This window comes from Sciurus vulgaris (genome assembly GCF_902686455.1).
Source record: "Sciurus vulgaris genome assembly, chromosome: 1".
Taxonomy (NCBI): domain Eukaryota; kingdom Metazoa; phylum Chordata; class Mammalia; order Rodentia; family Sciuridae; genus Sciurus; species Sciurus vulgaris.
Window position 1 is genome coordinate 18,363,958 of NC_136461.1, and position 22,401 is coordinate 18,386,358.

The 22,401-nt window shown below is 50.0% G+C and overlaps 1 protein-coding gene across 5 annotated transcripts in view; it reads right to left on the reverse strand.

Moving 5' to 3' along the window:
- The window catches only part of PAFAH2 (platelet activating factor acetylhydrolase 2), a 35,781-nt gene extending 24,717 nt beyond the window's left edge, over positions 1-11,064 (reverse strand). For 2 of the 5 annotated variants that reach the window (XM_079150116.1, XM_079150115.1), the window contains exons 1-4: positions 10,762-10,895; positions 3,440-3,576; positions 1,410-1,563; positions 510-606 (exon numbers count right to left, since the gene is read on the reverse strand). In XM_079150116.1, the coding sequence (XP_079006242.1) occupies positions 510-606; positions 1,410-1,563; positions 3,440-3,529 (341 nt within the window). In that variant the 5' untranslated portion in view covers positions 3,530-3,576; positions 10,762-10,895. Of the gene's footprint in view, positions 1-509; positions 607-1,409; positions 1,564-3,439; positions 3,577-10,761 lie in introns of all 5 variants that reach the window. The other 3 variants (XM_079150117.1, XM_079150113.1, XM_079150114.1) reach the window with 3 other exon arrangements.
- Positions 11,065-22,401: the final 11,337 nt, after the last annotated feature.

Below are 22,401 nucleotides of genomic sequence, written 5' to 3' on the forward strand. Positions count from 1 at the left end.
AGAGCTCAGAGTCTGGCGAAAGAGGCCTTCGGGTCAAGTCTGCCATCACGTCCCTCCACGTGGAGAAAGGGAAGGAGAACCAACACGTGTGCGCCAGCGCGTCCGGGACACACCACCCCCTTTGGCAGGTGTCAAACCTAGGCTGAGTTTCCTGACTTTCCCACGTCACACAGGGCACGAGTGGCATGGCTGGGGTTTAGGGTGAAGCTGTGGCTGTGAGCACAGGGAGCAAGCCGTCTCACTCCCTGACACGACCGTGCCACACACAGGGCAGGCGGTCAACGCAGGGTGTCGCCCTGATGAAGGCTGCCCAAAGCCCCCATCGGGTGACAGGGCTTGGGAAGGGTCTTCCAGAGAAGGGGACCCCGTGTTAGGGCCCGGAGCAGACAGAGGCGTGACAGCTAGCATATGGACATGTCTGTTATCCTGCCCTTTGAGAATAAGTGGAGACTCAGCAGCTGTCGCCGTCTCTAGGCAAAGTCTCCCCAGACAAGGATGGAAGCGCTTACCTGAAGCCTCCCAGGCCATGGGAAAATATGATCAAGGGGTATCCAGAGTCCTTCGTCTTAAAGGGGCCATTCCAGCTAACAGGCAGGCGACAAGATCCTAGCAGAGACACAGGCTGTAGAATTCCTGGCTGCCCAAGGCGGTCATCCCAAGGGCAGCCAGCATCGGCAGGGGAGGCATCTGTGTTCTTTCCCTCTGGGGAACCCACCACTGCCCCTGAGCGTCCCAGGACAATCATCGCCCCTCCTATTCTTTTCTCTTCTCTTCCCTAGGGAGAGGGAATACAGTAAAAAACAGGGAGAGAAATCGAAGGGCTGGGGCAGGGGTGCAGCTAGGTGGTGGAGCACCCAGATGAGCAAGAACCCAGGCTCAGCCAGCAAACGGCGGAAGGACAAGAAGTCATCCCAGGGGCGGAGCTGAACAGGTCTTGGCGTCTCAGCAGTGGACGAGGAACTAGGGTGGCCCTTGGGAGGAAGCGGGTGATTCAGCACAGCTCGGCACAGAGGAGGGGAAGCTGGAGGAGAACTGCTCCCTGAGAGTGAAGAACGTCTGATCTGCACATCGGCCGGCACAGAACAAGAAGGAAGGCCTGTCGGGCGAGTGCATCAGACCCGCCACTGACGCAGGCCATGCCAGGTCCCCAGCACTGAGTGAGCGGCTTTGATCACATACACCCCACACTGCCACCCTGCAAAGGCAGGTATTCAGGCAGGTTGCGGGATCTGCCCAAGCCCCCCAGCTAGTAAATTACAGAGCCTGGATTCGAACCCAGGAGAGCATTACTCAGTGACAGAGCTCCCAGCTCTTCACACCCATCCACTGCAAAAGGGCTAGACTCTGTCTATCTGGGAACCTCCTAGGGACAAAACCAAGCAAACAGGAAAGCACCAGGTCAGCCTTACCCATGGCCAGGTTGAAGAGCAACCCGCCCCAGCGCTTATTGAACTGCAGGTAATCGGCCAGGGCAGCACAGTACTCAGAGCGGGGAATCCACAGGGGCTGCTCCGCAGTCTCTTCTGCCTCTTGGCAGGGGTAGAAGAGTCGAAAGAAGCTCCCCTGTAGGAAAGAAGAGAGCAGCCGCTCAGAGCAAGAAGCCCAGGCACTGGGTCTCCCGGCAACACACCTGGCAGCCATTAGGAGTGCCAGGCAGGCAGGGCATCGACACGGGTCACCTTAAGCTTCAGTGACATACCCAAATTTTACATTTAGGAAGAAAGGAAACAATTTTATTTTTAGCATACCTGAAAAACCTATGTTATTCCAAATCACTTTTAGTATTTTGAATTACATGGTATGAGGGGGTGGTGCCAGAATACTTTGAAAGCTCAGGACATCAAAAGATTTCAATCTGGTCCTGAGTCCAGGCCTGGAGGAGCCACAGTAGCTAGAGATTTGCCGTTGTGCTGAAATCAGCAGCATCAGCGTGTGCCAGAGGCCCCGCCTCTAGGCTGGCTCTCAGGACATACCCATCTTACACAGGAGAGCATGAGTGATACTAAAAGTATGTGCCTCTCATGAGGGAGAGGAGACCAGGAGCCAGCAGAGAAAACCTAGAAACTGGCTAGGTGTGGTGACACATGCCTGTAATCCCAGTGACTAGGGAGGCTGAGGCAGGAGGATCGAGAGTTCAAAGCCAGCCTCAGCAACATAGGGGAGCCCTAAGCAACTCAGCGAGACCCTGTCTCTAAATAAAAAATAAGAAGGGCTGGAAATGTGGTTCAGTGGTTAAGCACCCCTGGGCTTGATTCCTGGTGCCAAAAACAAACAAACAAATAAACAAAAACAAAAACAAAAACCTAGAAACTGGTGGAAGGAAAGTCCAGAAGGAGCAGCTGGAGGCAGAAGAGATGAGGTGACCATGTTCGTGCCCAGGTTGGGGAGTCAAGGCAATGGCATGTGGCTCATGGTTCTCCCTCTCACTCGTGTGAGGATGAAATGGAAAACCTTTCCAGGATCAGGTATCTGCCCTTGAGACGGGTGAGGAGCTGGGAACCGCCTTTGAAGCTACAGCCCATCTTTCCTCTGAGTTGAAGAAAGAACACATTGTTTCTGTCGAATGGGAAGCTTCTGGCATTTGATAAGAGGAAGTCAGAACTGGGGGCTGATAGCCAAATCCAGACCAGCTTGAGCCCAGCTTCCCCACCTGGAACTGTGCACTCTGCCGGGATCATTAAGACCCAGCACAGCTTGTCCTGTAAGTGGCCTGAGATGATCTGTGAAAACGGGTCTCTACTCTCTTGACCCAGAAAACCCCACAAAACCATGCAAACCAAGAGGTTCAGATCTTTGTGTTTGCATCAATGACACTCATGAACCCACACAGGCCATCAAGGGTATGCATATCAAAAGGCCACCAAGGGGCTGCGGGTGTGGGCAGTGGTGGAGCGCTTGCCTAGCAGGTGTGAGGCACTGGGTTCCATCCTCAGCACCGCATATAAATAAATAAGTAAAACAATAATTAAAAAAAAAAAAAAAGCCACCAAGTCCCTGAAAGACACTTTAAAGAAGCAATGTGTGCCATTCCAGTGTTACAAGGTGGAGATGGGAGGTGGGTCCAGGCCAAGCAGGGCTGGACACAGGGTCGGTGGCCCAAACAGAATGCTGAATTTTTGGTGCACACGTTTAAAAGCAGAGAGCAATGCTGATCTGAAGGGTTCAGAGGGAGAGCCCTGGTTGTTGAACACGTCCAGGAAGAAAGCACCCGAGGTGCACCACCGTACTTACAGAGCTCGTGGTTGGGCTGACCCACGCCCGAGCTCCCCTGCCACGTCCAGATGATCCTCACTGAGAAGGAACACACTGTCCCTAAACCAGAAGAGGAGGCTGCACAGAAGGTAAAGGCATCCCAGAGGAAACTGAAGAAACCTACGGCACGGGAGAAAATTCACATGGGCAGAAGCAGAGGAGATGTGCAGGGGATGCAGGCACCTACCTGGAGACTCTGGCCCTCCATCACATCCCCACAGCCTACAAGGTGGGGTCCTGAGACCGGAGGGAAGCACACAGACTGGCTGGTCCCCATCTCGATGGCGGATGAATCGTAGGATGGGGCGGTGCTGAGCTTGATGGCTGGAGGGTGGAACACAGAACAGCCTCTTGCTGGTTTCCTCCTGGCTTCCTGCTGCTCGTGGGTCACGCGCCACTCCAGCTACATCCCTCACCCCTCGTCACCCCATCCTCCCTGCCAGTCATTAAATCATTTGCTAAGGTAGAGGAGCTGCATTTTTTTTTTTTTTCTGGTGAGGTGAGGAGACGGTGGTAAAGGGGAGAAAGAACTTCCTTCCTCACACCCACCAAGAGCTGGAGGTGCAGCTTCACGCTGGAGCACAACCCTCTGAGGTAGGCAGTATTAAGATCCACTACACAGGTGAGAAAACTAAGGCTAGAGAGGTTGAACAACTTTCCCAAATTACCTGCTTAGGACAACAACCAGGTCTGTCTGATCCAGAAGTGAGTTTTTTTTTTTTTTTTTTTGTACCAGGGATGGAACCCTGGGGCACTCAACCACTGAACCACATCTCCAGCCCTTTTTTGCATTTTATTTAGAGACAGGGTCTCACTGAGTTGCTTAGGGCCTCACTCAGTTGCTGAGACTGGCTTTGAACTCGAGATCCTCCTGCCTCAGCCTCCCGAGCCACTGGGCTTACAGGTGTATGCCACCGTGCCCAGCCAGACACTGACCTCCTGACCGTGACTGCCCCTGCTCATGGGGAAGACTTGTCACTGAAGTAAACTGTTGATGCTAGTTTGGTTTGATGGTTGAGGGAAGGAGAGTTCTTTGTTGCTTTGCACTAGTGTGAAATGTAGATGTCACATGTCACCGGCCTTGAACTGCTGCAGCTACTTTGCCAACGAAGCTACCCATGGTGGATGGTGTTAGGTACAACCTGATGCAAACAACGCCATTTTGAAATATATCTTAGAGTACGAGTCACCTCATGTGTGATGGGCTGACAGATCTGGCTCCATGAGAATGTTATAGGCCAGATTCTAAGGGAAATGACTAAACAGACTCCATTTTGCTCTGAGACTCCATGTTATGTAGGAAATAAGCTTCTCCCATGGGAACACCCCGTCTCTGTGCCCATCATCAGTTACTTGGTGTGACATGTCTAATAATATACAATGGCAACTCCTATGTAGTAACCAATGTACCATGTAAACGGTAATTGTGTGGATGTTAGCAACCAATCTTTAGTTTGTACCTAGGTAAGGGTCAGTTTGACCCACTCCCCCCTCTGTCGATGATCTCATGATGTTAGTTTGTAACTTTGAATCATAGCAACAGACACTTATGATTGATGTGATTTTGGTATAAAAATCCCTACAACCCTGTGGTCGGGGCTGTTCTCCCAATAGCCATTTTTGGGAGCGTTGTGTGAGACAGTCAGCTGGCCAGCTTAATAAAGACTCTCAAATTCGGACTTCTCAGTGGTGATCGGTCTATTCTTAAGTTGCGCCCCATAACACATGGTCACTCTGACAGTCTGACCTTAAGCCCCAGACAATACTTCATCATCACACAAAGAAAGGAAATGACAATCTGCGACTACAATCCTGAAAACACCTGCTTCCACGTGGAACAGTGACTACCTCAAAGAACAGAGGTGACAACCAAAAGGACCCTTCCCTCACAACCTCCCAGCAATGGCCTAACGCAAAAATCCCCCCACTCGCTCATGCCCCTCTGTCTGCGCCAGGCTGTGAGTGGACGACGGGCTCGGTCTCCCCGGGGCCCTCCACAGTTTGTCCTCAATAAACCCCTGTCACTGCTGGGCTGCCTCTCCTCTCTATTGCCTTCATTCGCTTCTTTCTTTACAGATGGTGGAGCTGAGAAAACCACAGGGAAATGAGTCATATTCGTGAAAACAGAGGAATCCCTGGATTAGACCATACCTGAAACCTGACCTGTTCCTGGACTTTCTAATTATCCAAGTCAATAAATTCCCAACACAATTTAAGGGGTTGAGGGTGCAGATCAGTGGCAGAGCCTTGCCTAGCACACACCAGGCCCTGGGTTTGATCCCCAGCACTGGGAAAACAAAAACAAAAACAAGAAGTAATAAACCAACAGAATTTAGATTTCTATTGCTTGCAATCAAGAGCATCTGAGAGCATTCCTCACTATTAATTATTACATTACTCTGCTTCCTGTGAGATGCTCTGTTCAGAGAGTTCAAGTCCAAGCATGCCTGGGCAAGAAGAGCCCTCAGAGATCGCTTCTGCCAGTCCTCCCCCATCGACTTCCCCTCCCTGCCCGGTCCATATATGTACTTTATTGATGAAGAAACCAAGGTCCTGAGAGATTATGTGAGCTGCTCAAGGTCACAAGCAGAATAATTATTAAACACACATCTCCTAATCACCAACATCCAAATGCCTGGTCCAATGAAAACCCCCAAATAATCCGAATATCATTCTATTTAACTTTAGAAGATAATAAATGATTTTCTCTTCTTTTTTTTACAGTGCTGGAGATGGAACTCAGGCTAAGCAAGTGCTCTATCACTACGCTAGCTATGCCCTCAGTCTGATTTTCTTTCTGTCATGTATTTAACTCCATTTTGCTTCTCTGAAGCAAATCTTAAAAAGAATCCCACTTCTAGGAGGCTGAGGTGGGAGGATCACTTGATCCCAGAAGTTCAAGGTGAGCCTGGGCAACACAGTAAGACGCTGTCTAAAAAATATTAAAAATCCACCCAATTCTCTTTAAAAGGATGCTAAGCTCCTGAAGCAGTCAGCGGACTATCTGGCCAGAGTGAAGGAGGCCGAGAGCCACTGAGCCTCAGGCCCTGGCTTCTGCCTTGTTACTGATGGACACATGAGACCTAAGACCTTCGGCTGGGTCACAAGACGCGGGCCGCCCACATGACAGTGAAGCAGCTGCTAAGTTCCAACTGTCATAAAAGAGGCAGACAAGATACGGCAGGGGCTCTGAGAGGACAGAATGCTCCGAGTTTGGGCGCTGAGGGCAGCGGGAGTGGGGACAGGAGAAGAGTGGGCGAAGGCAGGTGCTGAGGACGAGGAATGGGGAGTGGCTAATGATGGACAGAAGGGGATGGGGCAAGCTGGGCAGGCCTGATGGGGAGGCTAAGGAGTGGGACTCTGCTCTGGAAGGGTTGCACAAGAAACCACATCTGAAAGACCCGGTCTTGGGGTGCAGCTCCTTTGTGGCCTAGCTTGCTTCCCCTGGACAAGTCATCTGTCCTCTCGAAAGCTTCACTCACCATCTGCAAACAAAAATCCTGCCATCCTCACAGGGACACGAGGAGATAAAGTGAAATAATGCACTTAAAACACCTAGCATGGGGTTGGGGCTTAGTTGTTAGAGTGCTTGCCTCACGAGCACAAGGCCCTGGGTTCAAATCCCCAGCACCACACACACACACACACACACACAAACACAAAACACCTAGCATACTACCTGGTTCTTAGCATGTGTCTACAGGAAATATCTGTTGATTGAAAAGCAATGGGTTTTGGAAAGGCCTGGGAGAGCAGGTCAGTGGTAGAGCCCTTGGCTAGCATGTGTGAGGCTCTGGGTTCATCCCCAGCACTGCAGAAGAAAGAAAGAAATTCTTTATTGCAGGGAGGCTAAGGCAGGAGGATTGCAAATCCCAGGCCAGGCTCAGCAACCTAGCGAGATTGCATGTCAAAATAATTAAAAAAAAAAAAAAAAAAAAAAAACGGGCTGGGGACACAGCTCTACAAGAGTGCCTCTAGGTCAGGTCCCCAGTACCAACCTCTCCCCTGCATAGACCTGGCAACTGAATGGGTTTGGAGAATCAGAGGAGAAGGAAGAGCCAAAGATTAGGCAGGTTTCAGGATTCCATGACCAGTAACTTCTTATGGGAAGAGATTTTTGTCTCATCCTACATAGGGAGCAGTGTGTGGGACAGGCGTCAAGATAAGTGGATCTGAAAACAGCAACAAGGAGGGGAGCAGAAGTTTCTGGTAGCCCCAGCAAATTTCTGAGGTCATCAACTAAACTCTGCTTGGAAATAAAATAAAAACGAAAATAGATCATTAGCCAGAGCGAGGCAAACATGAAAATGAATCCCATGTTCCCTGCGCTCACCCAGATGTGCAGGTAGAGTGAGATGGAAAGACCCAACCTGACCAATTTTGCTGAAGACACAGCCGCACAGAGCGTCCACAGTCCTTTCTAAAACACACCGGACTCTTCCAGGGAAATCAGTGCAGGTGTCTCTACTTCTTCTGCTCATCTTGTCTAAACAACTCACAGTAGGCTTTTTCCATCCACCCAGGCCCAGTGAGTCACCAAGTCCTCTGGGGATGTTGTCCAAGCCTTTCCAAGCTTTCCTCCTCTCCATTTCTGAGCACAGTCCCCATCTCTTATCTAGAATCCAATCACAGGCTGCTTTAGGGAGTTCTTACAGAAGTTTTCAACACTGACTTGCCTCCCACGGTGGTGCATGTGACATCTAGCTTAGATATTCATCAGCCTGGAGCCCATTCACACAGGAAGCTTCAAAAATGTATATTCTAGCCAGGCATGGTGGCACAGACCTGTAAGCCCCGTGCTTTGGGAGGCTGAGGCAAGAAGATTCCAAGTTTGAGGTTAGCCTCAGCAACTTAGAGAGGCCCCAAGCAACCTAGTGAGATAGTCTCAAAATGAAAAAAATAAAAAGGGTTGAGGATGTGGTTCAGAGGTTAAGCACCCCTGGGTTCAATCCCTGGGTTCCAAAAAAAAGTATATTCTTGGGCCTCCATTCTCAGAGGTCATTGTGTTTTTTTGAGGTGCTAGGAATGGAACCATAGCAAGCACTCTGCCACTAAGCTACACCCGTCCTCAATTCGTTTTTTGTTTTTTTAGGGTTTTTTTGGGGGGGTCTGAATTGCTTAGGGCCTTGAACTTGGGATCTTCCTGTCTTAGACTCTGAAGTCACGGAATTACAGGTGTGCATCACCATGCCCGGCCCCCAATTAGTTTTTTAAAAGCTTCCTGGTATTTCTGATCATCTAGTTTAGGTAATGAAAGGTCTTTCCTCTTATTCAGACCTGTGTACATGCAATGAATGTTGAGGGTACCCTGTATTCTGATCCCGTTTTTTGACTAAGCTTTCACTGAGTATAATCTCCATGGCCACCCAAAAGTATGTTCCTACCAGTCACTAGGCTTAATGCAGAGCCCTGTATACAGCTGTCTCAATAATTTATTCAATGAATGCTATTTAAAATTTTCTCACACTTTAACCTTTTCAAATATATTCCAGTGATAAAACTGTGTTTCATACTTTGTAGGCCAAACCATTTATCCACATGTTTTCCCCACATTGTAGGGACTCAATGAATGTTCTTTTCCTTGGCTTTGACTTAAACCCTCAATTCTTTTTTAATCTGTCTCTTTTATCTAAAAATAAGACTACATGGCATAGTTGGAAAAGAAAGACTTTGGTAACTGAATTCCTCTGGTACTTATTATCTATGAGTTTTTTTGGTTTTTGGTACTAGGGATTAAACCCAATGGTGCTTAACCACTGGGCCACAATGCCAGCCCTTTTTATTTTTTATTTTGAAACAGGGTCTTGCTAAGTTGCTTAGGGCCTCACTAAATTGCCGAGGTTGGCTTTGAACTTGGGATACTCCTGCCTCAGCCTCCCCAGTTGCTGGGATTACAGGAATGTGCCATCATGCCCAGCAGAGAATTTTTTTTTTTTTAATGAGGTGCCAGGGATCAAACCCAGGGTTAAATGCATGTTAAGCAAACACTCTACCACTGAGTTACATCCCAAGCCTTAGCTGTGAGATCTTTTTTTTTTTTTTTTTTTTGGGGGGGGGGGTAACCAGGGATTAAACCACTGAGCCACATCCCCAGAGCCCTTTTTTTATATTTTATTTAGAGATAGGGTCTCACTGAGTTGATTAGGACCTCGATAAATTGCTGAGGCTGGCTTGAACACGTGATCCTCCTACCACAGCCTCTTGAGCCCGTGGGATTATAGGTGTGCACCACCACACCCGGCAACTGTGTGAGATCTTGAGCAAGTTCCCTAAACTCGAAAACCCTAAGAATTAATCCACATGCTAGAAATTACAACTACTCATGAAGCTGTTGAAGAGTATGTGAAGCACCTGACATATAGAAGTCACTGTAGCCACGGAAGGTAGCTACACCCACTATTAATTTAACTAACTACGTGGCCTCCCTGAGCCTAAGGTTCTTATATGTAAAATGGGGGCGATTCATAAGTGAAATTTAAATGAATAAACTGATATTGCCTAGGGCCTGGTATATTTTAAGTGCTCATAAAATATCAGGAACTAACTCATTAACGATGGTATGTCTCTCTTTCAACAAACCCAGTCAAGGTCTCTTTCATTTTTCCTGGATTATATCCTTCAGCAAAGTGGATTTCTCAAGTCTGAGTCACCCTACCAAAGCCAGAGTCTACTGAACAGGCCCCAGAGAGCCCAAAGGGCATGGATAGGGCTTACAGTGCAGCTGTCCTGCTGGGGCCCTGCTTCCAGTGAGCAGAGGCTGCCTCTCTGCCAGCTGTGTGGACTTTTCATCACTGGCTATTTCAGGACAGAGTCCAAGATAAGCGCCTCTCTAGCAGCTTCCTTTCAGACGAAGCCGCTGGGGCACTAAAAGTTCACGGGTCTGTCTGATCTTTGGTCTTTGGAGGAAGTGAGGAAATACCACCCTGCTCTTAGATGGAGACACTGTGAGTTCAAAAAGACGAGCTTGAGCAACAAGCCAGCTGGCAGATCTAGAAAAGCAGCCCCGATAAGGGTGTTCCAGAGTACTAATAAATGTCGCTCGTGGAGAGCTTAGTTTACAAATCACTCTCATACCTCTGAGCTTATTAGGTCTACAACACAACCTCGCCCTAAGGCTGGTGGTCATCTCCATTCTAGAGAGGAAGAAGGTGAGTCCCAGGGAGGCCGTGGGATTTGCCCGAGGTCACAGAGTGGGAGGCAGGGCTGGATTATGAACCACGCTGGCTGACCTCAAGTTCATGGCAAAGGGAAAAAGGAAGAGGTTCCGGGAAGGTGAGGCGGCGCGGAGAGAAATGATTTCGGGGCGCCGGGGTGAACGCGCGAGACTGACAGTGCGAGGCTTTGCGGGTAGGTGGATACGGAGGCGTGTGAATAGGAAACCGCGAGCACCAAGATGAAAGGTCGATGTGCAGTGCGAGTGGAGACAAGGAAGCCCCACACCGGGCTGGAGTAGGAAAAAGTCTGCAGACAGCTCAGTTCATAACGAGAACTTTCTCCAACCACACTTACCCAGTCAAGGTGATCCCTCAGAAGCAAGCTCAGATGTTTCACTCGGTGGAAAAGAGAAACCGCCCAGGAACCTATGGCCCTTTGGTAATTGTAGTTTCCAGGACTCGACATGGACGCTTTAAAAAGTGTTTCCCACCTCTCCGTATTGAACTACAATTCCCGGTGGGCACCGCGCGGTCCCGGGCATCACAACCGTAGAACTACATCTCCCAGCGCCCTCCGCGCTCGCGGCTGGGTGAAACCGCCCAAGGCCCGGGGTGCGGTGCGATTCCTCCCCCTGGCGGTCAGAGCAGAAATCGCAGCGATGTAGTTTCGAGCGGAGGGTTACCGTTTATAGTCCCGGTAAGTAACCCTCCGCCTGACGGTCTCTCAAATAGTTCCCGGGCGTGCCTGGAAACAGCCCTGGCCTCGCTTTATTCTCAGGGAGATGGGGAGGAGGTTCTTTGTTTCCATACATTTTGCTTCCTGAACATAAGACGGATCATTCAAATTAAGGGCATGTGTCCTGCCGGTCCACCCCTGTTGACACCTGTGATTTTCCACTGCCCTGCTCAACAGACTCCCTAAGACCAGACCCCGGTGGAGCCTGGAGGTCCGCGGGTCCTCGTCCCGACCCCTCCATCCACCCGCGTTTCACTGCCCTGTGCCGATTCCTAGGGACACGCGGGTGAACGAGGTGCTGTCCTAGCCTCAACAGAATCCGTCTAGCAGAGAATCCAGACAAAGGAACAGTGGCAACAGGGCGATGCGCATTCTAATGGGAGAAGCAGCGGGAGCGGGAGGCTCCATGGGGGCACCTGCCCAGGCTTGCGGAAAGGCAGCCGAGCCCTCCAGGCTCCCTAGAGGAAGAGCTGGTGGGATTGAGACCTAGAGGAAAGGGCGTAGCCGGAGTACAGGGAGCGCGAAGAAGGCTTCGGACGGTGCGCATGGACAGTCCAGTGCTGGCCAGAGCACGGAATGTGAGGGACGCAAGGGGGAGGTATAGTGGACCCTCTGGGGTCCGGCAAACTCCCTCAAGAAACGTCGGTCATTCATGCCGCTCACAAACTCAACAGGTCTCCGCCGACCTGTAACCCCAGGGGCTCGGGAGGCTGAGGCAGGAGGATCACAAGTTCAAAGCCAGCCTCAGCAAAAGCGAGGCGCTAAGCAACTCAGTGAGACCCTGTCTCTAAATAAAATACAAACTGGGGCTGAGGATGTGGCTCAGTGGTCCAGTGCTCGTGAGTTCAGACCCCAGTACCCACACCAAAACCTCAGCAGCTCTCTACCACCTACAAATGAGGTCCCAGCTCCTTAGCCTGGCCTTCAAGGTCCTCCCCGACCCTGCCAGCGTTGCCTTTGCTCCTCCCAGACAGGAATCCCCTCCTCGCTGCCTTGCCCTGTCCCCAGCTAGTCTCCCCTCTCTATTTTCAGGATGCATCGCTGTTCTCTAACTCATACTGTTCCCTCCACCAGATACCCTGGTACCACCAAGTAGTCTGCCCTACCTGGTGGACCTCTAATCCTGTTCTGCCTTTAAAGTTCCTCCAAGTTCTCCATGAAACTTCCCTGACCCCTCCAGTCCCAAAGGACCTCCGCCTTTTCTGGGTGGTTGCTGGGATATTTGCGTACACCTTTTGTTTGATGGCTTTATCCTCACCACCTTGTGACATCTACCAGGTTGGTGATCTTAACTCTCCAATGGACTGTGAGCTCCTTGAGATCAGGAGTCCTGATATGCTCTCCCCGTGTCCCCACAAATCACCTTGTCTAGCCTGTGCTCTAGGTTTCTTAAGGCTCCTCTCCCCTGAAACACTGTCACCACCACCATCTTTCCAGGAGCCAAGATAAAGCCATCAGGAGAGCGATGACATTCTGCCCTGTGGTGATTAAGCCCAGATTTGATTAAAGCGGTAGTTGGTGGCAGTGACCACAGAACATAAAAGCTTAGTGTGGATCAGAGTGGGACTGTCTTTGGCTGATAGGGACTGTGTAGCTGGCCCAGAACACCAGAGTCACTTGTCCTGAGTGGGACAGCTGGAGGTCATTTCTTTCAATCGTCTATTCCTAGATCAAGGCATACTGGGGTCATTTGCTGACCAGCTGAATGTAAAATTTCCCAGGGGTGAGAATGTCACAGCAGACTGTGACAATCTCCTTTGTTATGTTTAGGAAGATCTTCCTTGGTTCCAAACTCTTTCCTGTTGAAAAATAAAATGATTACATTCAATTATATTTTCTTTTCTGGAATGAGTCACCAAAATGCCTTTAAGTTCTCAGTAAGTCATCATTTTCCACCACCCTTTTCATCATCGATCTCAGTCTCTAGTGGCCCAAGATTCACCTTCAAGTCAGCCACCATCCCAGCTCTGACCTTTACCTTTTTAAATTGGTATTTGGGTACCAGCTTTAGATTTCCTGTTCTTTCCCATACTGCTGAAGTGGTGGACGGTGTTTTTTTTTTAAGCAAGATACAATAGGTATGTGTCCTCTTTTAGTCAGCCTTGCTTTCTTTATATAGATATATAATATATATTATATAAATATGTATATAATATATATTTTTTTAGTACTGGAATTGAATCTAGGGATACTTTACCCCTGAGCTACATCCCCAGTCCTTTTTTTTTTTTTTTCTTTGAAACAGGATCTTGCTAAATTGCTGAGACTAGCCTCAAACTTGAGACCCTCCTGCCTCAGCCTGCCCATTTGCTGGCGTGCGCTACGACACCCAGCCTAAAGCACACCAATCTTAAGTGTACAGCTCAATTTTTTTTTCAACATCTCGTTGGAACTACCACCTACTTCAAAATAGAACATTTCCAGTCTCCTGAAAGGTTGCCTTCTCAGTTTAAAACTAACCACCCCCAGAGGGAACTGCTATTTTTCTGTCACCCGTCATCAACCTGTTTTGGGGAGCAACATTTTGCAACTTTGGACAACGATATTTTCGTGTTCAGTGATTCATTTCAGGATGATACCTGCCTCTACACATTCAATCACAGACCACCAGGAACATACCTGTAGTCATACTATGCGTCCCTTCTCATTGCACTGAGGGAGAATGCATGTGCTGGGAAAGGAGGTGCACCTCAGTAAGAGGATGTTGGAAAGGGTTTCTTATGGGATTGGAGCTTTCGTTAGGTAATTTGGGGGAGGGTTTAAGGAAGCAGGGCTTTGCTTTGGGTTGGTTGCTGTCAAGAAGCAGGAGGAGTTCCATTACTGAGGAGCTTAAGGAACCTCTAACTAGGTGCAGCAACACATGCCTATAATCCCAGTGATTCGGGAGGCTGAGGCAGGAGGATCACAAATTCGAGGCCAGGCTCAGTAACTTAGCAATATACTCAGCAACATAGTGAGACTCTGTCTCAAAATAAAAAATAAAAAGGGCTGGGGGTGTTGCTCCGAGGTCAAGTGTACCTGGATTCAATCCCCAGTACAAAAAAAAAATTGTATCTCTAAGTTCATCTAGAAGGAGGGAGGGCTGGACCAAGGTTTACACGGTCTCAGGTAAGAATCAGCAAGGATAGAGGGACGGCCAATCCTCTTTTTGTGGTTTAGACAATGTTCATGTTTTGTCCATGCTGGACATGGTAACAGAGTCCTGTTGGTGTCATGACCCATCACAGTCGCTGAGTGGCCTTACCTGCCACTGACTCTGTGAAATTTGTGTTCAGCAGGGGAGCAGAAAAGTCCGCTGAGTGCCGGCTTTTCCCTCTCTTACCCATCCACCTGTGTTGATGTCTCCCCTGGGCTGGTGGCCATGTGTACAGAAGTGATTTGTCCTGTGTCCTCGGGGAAAGTGGGCAACTAAGGGTCAGGTCTGGAGACAGAGGCTGAGGCTTCCTGAGTGCTGGGGCTGGAGCCCGGGGCCTTTGCCTGCAGAGCTCGGCTCCACCACTGAGCTGCACCCCAACCCGCAGAGCGTTTACTGCCCAGCGGCGCCACCTGCTGGCCGTGAGACCCGGGCAAGGACTACGTCTAAACCTCCATTTCTTCCTTTGGGATAAACAGTAGTGTTCCCCATGTGGAGTTATTACAAGTATGAAATGGACTAAAACCCACGAACCCCTGGTATCTGGGTTTGACGGGAGACAGAAGCGGTTCTAGGTTTTGTGGGGTTGAAGCTGATATAATTTTGAGAGTACACTCTTTAAGAGAATGAATTTTAAACCAGGCCCCTTGGTGCATGCCTGTAATTCCAGCTACCTGGAAGGCTGAAGCAGGAGAATTGCACCTTTGATGCCAGCTAGGGCAACTTAGTGAGACCCTGTCTCAAAATAAAAAATAAAAAAGGACTGGGAATGTAGCTCAGTGAGTGTACCTGCGTTCAATCCCGAGGTTTTTGTTCTTGTTGTTATTGTTTGATACCGGGGATTGAACCCGGGGGTACTTAACCACTGAGCCACATCCAAGCCCTTTTTTTGTATTTTATTTAGAGTCAGGTTCTCACTAAATTGCTTAGGGACTCACTAAGTTGCTGAGGCTGGCTTTGAACTTGCTATCCTCCTGCCTCAGCCTCCCGAGTTGCTGGGATCACAGGCATGCACCACTGCACCCAACTTCAATCCCCACTATTGAAAAGAAAACTTAAATCTTATTTTTACTACATTTGCAAATCACGTGAGCATGACGGGAACACATTCAAGGAATTCTGGAGCTTAAACTTCACTAGCTTTCCCACCACTCTGACTGTGAGAAAGGGCAAAATTATACAATAGCTTTATTTTTTCAAATTCTACCTTTGAACAAGTGCTCCCCAAACACCCATGTCCTGAAGCTGCTCTTAACAATTTCTTGCACGCAGCCTGGAAGTAGTGGGCAGTGCACCAGGATGCAGGAACTGACCTGGGTCACTCTGACTAGAGCTGTACTGGGACCCAGCTAGAGTCCGGATGATCCTCTTAAACTTCTTATTAACACATAAGAGTATGTGCTTAGTAACCACCCTTCTCTATGGTTTCTGTAATGATTCTTCCATTCAAAAAGTTGTATTGAGCACCTAGTATGCCCCAGGCATGGGGCTCAGGGCTGGGTGTAAAGCAGTGGATGGGAGAGATGGATTCCCTGCAACCGTGCTGCTTTCATGCTAGTGACAAAAGACAGATGGAAAAGGGGGCACACCTGTAATCCCAGCAGCTCAGGAGGCTGAGGCAGGAGGATCTCGAGTTCAAAGCCAGCCTCAGCAACAGTGAGGCCCCAAGCAACTCAGTGAGACCCTGTCTCTAAGTAAAATACAAAATTGGGTTCAATTGGGTTCAATCCCTGGTACCCCAAAATAATCACTTAATTAATTTAAAAATAAATTAATTAGAATAAAAAGGGCTGGACTGGCGATGTAGCTCAGTGATTAAACACTCCTGGGTTCAATCCCTAGTACAAAAAAGAAAAAAAAAGAAAGAAAAACAACAAAAAAACAACTGAGTGTAATGGTGTACCCCTGTCATCCCTTCTACTTGAGGCAGGAGGCTGGCAAGTTCAAGACCAGCCTGGCAACTTAGCAAGACTGTCACAAAATAAAAAATACAAAAGGCTAGGGATATGGGGAGAATATTTTTTAAAGGAAGGGATGTAGCTTATTGGCAGAGCGCCACTAATACTGTAAAACAAAACAAAATCCCTCTGCTCTGCCTGTTCTGCTATCATACCTGGAAGCTTAGCTGGAGGGGAGGGAAGAGGAACTGGGGTCTCATAGGTTGCTTTCAAAATCTTCCTTGGTCAGGCCTGACCCAAAGCTGGGAGGACATCCCCAAGGTAGTTGTCAGATCCCTCACTAGGAGGAGGAGGGACTATGGAACCTGCTAGGAAAAGGGGTGGGCCAGCGGGGGTCTGTGATTCCAGCTACTGGGGAGGCTGAGACAGAAGGACTGGAAGTTTGAGGCCAGCCTCAGAATTTAGGGAGGCCCTGTCTCAAAATTCAAAGGACTGGGGATATAGCTCAGAAGAAGGGGAAGCAGTTGAGCAGAGAGAAACCGGTGAGGGCCTTATTCTTTCTGCTTTCTGTCTCCTTCCAGGCCTCTGGGAGTTTACTTGGCCTTGTCAACATCCTGCTTCCCAGAACCTCTCATCAAAAATGATTTGTGGAGGCTGGGCCAGTTCTGGGGTGCCAGAGGCCAAGGCAGGCCCGAATTCCCGCTCTCAGCTTCTTTCTGGCTCCCCGCCTTGCTATCATCAAGCCCATCAGAGGCCTGCAGCGGGGAGCTGGGTGCCTTCCCTGCAAAGTGCAGGTGTGGGAAATGGGGGAGGGGCGGGAGTGGGGTCTCTGCTGAAGTCCTTCTGGAGATGCATGCATCCCCCAAACCAGGAGCTCAGAGGCCTTCCGGAGAGCCGGATCCACTTCCTCCTGCCAGCCAGTCACGGCTCCCAGCCTCCAGTGAGACTGCTGGTCCCCAGACGCGCATGCAGCCAGCTCTGCCTTGGCACCTGCTCCTTCCCCTCTGCTTCCTGCCAGTCTCCAGAATCCAGCAGAGACGTCACTTTCTCCAGCCGACTCCCCTGTGCCCTTGCTCCCCAACACCCCCTGCGGTCCCCAGGGCCAAAGTGAAGCCCGCTGCGGGCAGGTCTGGAGGCCTTCGCCTTCACCCCAGCAGGCCAGCCTGGCACCGTAGGTGTTGGTCATGAGAGTGAGCCAGTGGGGAAGGGCACCAAAGCAGGGGCTGCCGTCGTGAGTGCCATCGGGGTCCCTGCAAAACAGGTAAATTGGTGTAAGACTAGGAAGCAGGAGGGACTGAGGCCACCGGGCCAGTAAAAGGAATTCAAATTCTACATTAAAGAAAATTGGTGGGTGAAAGCAATAACTGCTCTTTATCATGAACTCATGCCACACTAGGAAACAGGGCTGCTGGTTTGAGTCCCTGGTCTCTTGCTTGTCGGCTGTGAAACTATTTTTAATTTATTTTTTATTTTAATTTTAATTTTTACAGACTGCACCTTGATTCATGTACACAGATGGGGTGTGACTTTTCATTTCTGTAGTTATGCACGATGTAGATTCACATCATTCATGTAACCATACATACACATAGGGTAATACTGTCTGTCTCAGTCTACTTTCCTTCCCCCACCCCCTCCCGCCCCCATTTTCCTCTACACCATCCAAAGTTCCTCCATTCTTCGCTTACCACCCCTCTGTTATATATCATCATCCACTTGTCAGAGAAAATATTCCTCCTTTGGTTTTTTGGGCTTGGTCTATTTCACTTAGCATGATATTCTCCAACTCCATCCATTTACCAGCAAATGCCATAATTTTATTCTTCTTTATGGCTGAGTAATATTCCATTGTGTATATATACTTTATCCAGTCATCAATTGAAGGGCATCTCAGTTGGTTCCACAATCTAGCTATTGTGAATTGAGCAGCTATCTATGAACATTGATGTGGCTGCATCATTGTAATATGCTGATTTTAAATCTTTTGGGTATAAACCGAGGAGTGGGATAGCTGGGTCAAATGGTGGGTCCATTCCAAGTTTTTTGTTGTAGGTGGACACAATACCTTTATTTTATTTTTATGTGGTGCTGAGGATTGAACCCAGGGCCTCATGAGTGCTAGGCAAGCACTCTACCACTGAGCCACAACCCCAGCCCAGCTGTGAAACTTTAGTCACGTTCGTTAGCCTCTCTGAGCTGCAGTTTTCTTACTTGCAAAGTAGAAACAGTAATCATCGTACCTTAGAGGGTGGTCGTGACCATTCAGAGTGACCCCGCGGGGAGAGAGTCCAGCATGTGGAAAGCCCCCAGGAAGTGTTGGCTCTTCTGCTCCTCGGTGGTGGCCGCTCTGCAGGTCTGAGGAGCAGCGGGTGGGACACTGAGCCTTCCGGGGAAGAAGCCTGGGTTTAATTCAAGGTCCAATGGAAGCCACTGGAGGCGCACTTCAAAATACAGGCTTTAGAAAGAATGATAAAATTATGGCATTTGCAGGCAAATGGATGAAATTGGAGAATATCATGCTAAGTGAGATAAGCAATCTCAAAAAACCAAAGGACGAACGATCTCGCTGATAAGCGGATGAGGACATATAATGGGGGGTGGGAGGGGTTAGCGTTAGGGTTAGAGTTAGGGTTAGGGAGGGGGGCAAGAATGGAGGAAGGAAGGACTGTATAGAGGGAAAAGAGGTGTAGGAGGGGTGGGGGGTAAGGGAAAAAATAACGGAATGAATCAAACAACATTACCCTATGTAAATGTATGATTACACAAATGGTATGCCTTGACTCCATGTACAAATAGAGAAACAACATGTATCCCATTTGTTTACAAAAAAAAAAACACAGTCTGTGGGCTGGGGCCGTAGCTTGGTGGTCCAGCATTCGCCCCGTGTGGGCAAGGCCCTGGGTTCAGTCACCAGATCCACACAAAAGTAAACAATAGACAATAAATACACTTTATTTTCATTTATTTATCAATTGATTAATGTTGTTATCATTAATCGTTTAGCTCGGGGCTGTGGCTACAGCTCAGGTGTAGAGTGCTTGCCCCACATGCCCAGGGCCCTGGGTTCCGTTGCCAGCACTGCGCGTGCACACACACACACACACACACACAAATCACTTAGGTAGGAGAACACCCCGGATCAGAGGCCTGCCATCCAAAAGATGGTTCGCTTTGCCAGATTCCGGTGGCGCACATCTGTAACCTCGGCGACTCAGGACAGTGGGGCAGGGGGACCGCAAGTTCTGGGCCAGCCCTAGCAGCTTAGTGAGACTCTGATTCAAAATAAAACCAATAATCAGGGCTGGGGGTGTGGCTGAATGGTAAAGTGCCCCCAGTTCAGTCCCCAGTACCAAGAAAACAAGAAAAGATTGTTTGCTTTACTCATAAATCCCAAGAGGAGGGGGCAGCCCAGGCCCCAGGGACGGGAAGACCAGAGAGCGTCCAGCCATCAGTAGGCAGACGGGGCCAGGGAGAGCAGCGGGCAGGAGCCTTGGGAAGAGATGGGGAACTGGCCAGTCTGAATAATTTTGGCAGGTCTGGGACATAGGGGCTTGTCCCTAGCTGTTGGGTACCTGGCCCTGGGGTGATCAGGGTGCTGGAACAGTGGTCCCGTGTGGGAGAGCCAACAGAGGAGGGGCCAGGAGCGGGCTCTGGACTGGTTGGCTTGCCAGGGGCCCTCCAGAGCCCGCTGCTGACCATCCGCAGGGATCCCCTAGGGACAGGGGACATTCTGGGGTCAGCCAGACCCTGGTGTCAAAGCATCAAAATGCACATAGTAGAGAGTTAAAGCCAAGAAGGGAAGAGTCTGTTCTGACAGGATCCTCCGGCTGCTGTGGGGAGGAAGTGCTTCCAAGAGACAGAGGAAGGCAGAGACCAGAGGCCAACGCCATGATCCAAGGCCAAGTAATGGCAGCTCTGCTGGGCGCGGGCGCAGGGCAGGTGGGGCGAGGCTGGTTCAGGTTGGCTTGGAGGCGGTGTGGACAGGACATGCGGAACACCCAGGGGGTGCTCTTGGGATCACCAGAGGCCTGGAGGCCCAGCCTGCTCTGTGCCTGGGATCCACGGCTCTGTTCCCTCCCCCGCCCGGACAGCACCTTCTCGGGGCTTCTGGGAAAGGATACCTCCCGGATCCGAGATGGAGTTAAGTGCCCACCATCAACGGAGCACAGACGGCGACTCCACACATCAACTTTTTCTTCCATGAGGGGAAGTAAGAAGCCCCACAGATCTGACACCAGACAGGCCACGTTCGCATCTGCGCTCCACCACCTGCCAGCTGGGTGACCCTAAAGGAGGGACATCAGCTCTCTCTATCTCTTAACCCAGTCTGGAGGCAGAGGAGCGCCCTGTGCTTCCAGTGGTCCCCAGAACCAAGCGAGGCGCTGCATGTGAGGAGGCCGGCCAGCACCACAGCGGTGACCACAGATGAAGGAGTCAGCCTGAGGCCAGCCTCAGGAAACAAGGAGGTCCTCTTCTGCTTCTCAGCGCCACCTCTGGGCTGCTTCCCCCAGGCCTGGCCTGTGCCCCTGCTCCCACCCCTCTGTGGGGCATTTCACCGGCCAACAGAGAGCCGTGTTCACTTTGCCAAGCAGCGTCCCGGGGAGAGAGGAGAGAGAAACCCTCCTTCTGCCACTGTGGGAAGCAGAGGGCTCATTACCTGGGCGCGCAGCAGCCCCTTGCTGGGCAAACACTTCCGGGGGAAGCTTGTTGCTTAACTTCTTGGCAGCTGGGGCTGCGGGGAGGCTGGCTGCTCTGGGAGGGTCCAGGAACTGACTGAAGGGAGGCTGGGCATGGCTTCCGGAGCCTTCAGAGAGGGTCAAAGTCAGGTGAAGGCTCCTGGAAGAAAAACCAGAATGGCCGGGTGCAGTCGCACAGTAATCCCAGCAACTCAGGAGGCCGAGGCAAGAGGATGGTAAGTTCGAGGCTAACCTTGCAATTTAGCAAGACCTTGTCTCAGAATAAAAAAATAAAAAGTGCTGGATTGTAGTTCAGTGGGAAAACACCCCTGAGTTCAATCCCCAGTATCAAAAAACAAAAACGACAGGGCTGGGGATACAGCTCAGTGGTAGAGCCCTTACCTAGCATGTGTGAGACCCGGGTTCAGTCCCCACCACGACAAAAAAATGAAGCAAAACAAAACCAGGACAACTTCAGGATCAGGGTTTGAATTTACTTTACTTAGTTTAGCCAGTCGCACTGTTACCCAGACCTCTGCACCCCCAGCCCCCAACACACGCCTAAACACAGGCCCCAAAAGAGGGGTCGGGCTAAAAGCTCGGCCTGCAGCTTGAGGCCTGGACAGCCGCTGCCTTGCCTGGGTGAGGCCTGTTCTGCTCCATCAATCACCCTGGCTTTCTCTGGATAACAGAAACCTCTCCTCCAGGCGCAGAAACCCCCTTCCCTGGGCCATGTGGAGGTGTGGGTGTGTGGAAGGCAGACTTGGCTGAACTAAAGGGCTCACGGCCTGGGGCGTGGCTCAATGGTAGAGCACCTGCCTGGCAGGCCCCAGGTCCCTGAGCCCACAGAACAAAGCTGCATTTCATTCTTTCCTGATTGACAGTTCAGAGGACCCATCGATGAGCCACGACACACAGAAGATGCTGGAACAAGATGGCCGGTGAGAACCCCAACCGGCAGACGCAAATGGTGCCTGACTTAGAACCCATGCAGTGATCTCTGCTGGTCATATATGGTTTGCATCACCGCCGGACAGAATCCTTTTATTGTCTCTCTTTTCTGCAAATTAGCATCTTAGATTTATAAAAATGGTCTGGGCCCTAATGCCTGGGGGATAAAAAAGTCAAATAAGTGACCCTCCTTTAGGGGTCCCTTGATATTTGGGGGTCTGTGAGACAACTGTCTCCTCTTGCCTCACTTCCAAGTCTGTGTGCGTGTATTTGTTTGTTTGGTACCAGGGACTGCTGAGGCCGGCCTGGAACTTGCCATCCTCCTGCCTCAGCCTCCCCAGTTGCTGGAATCACAGGTGTGTGTCACCCTGCCCAGCATTTCCAAGTTTTGTATCATTTTTCTTAACAAAGTCAAGTACTAGGCAATGGAAGGACGGACTTTCCACCTGTGTCAGGATTACTTCTGAGAAAGAATACTGCAGAACTTTTGTTCTGGAAAGTCAAGTCCTGCTACCACTTGAGACTTACAAGAAAATAAAGGCCCAGGAATAGGGCGTGACTTGTCCAAGGTCACACAACCATGCCTGGGAAAAGAGCAGAG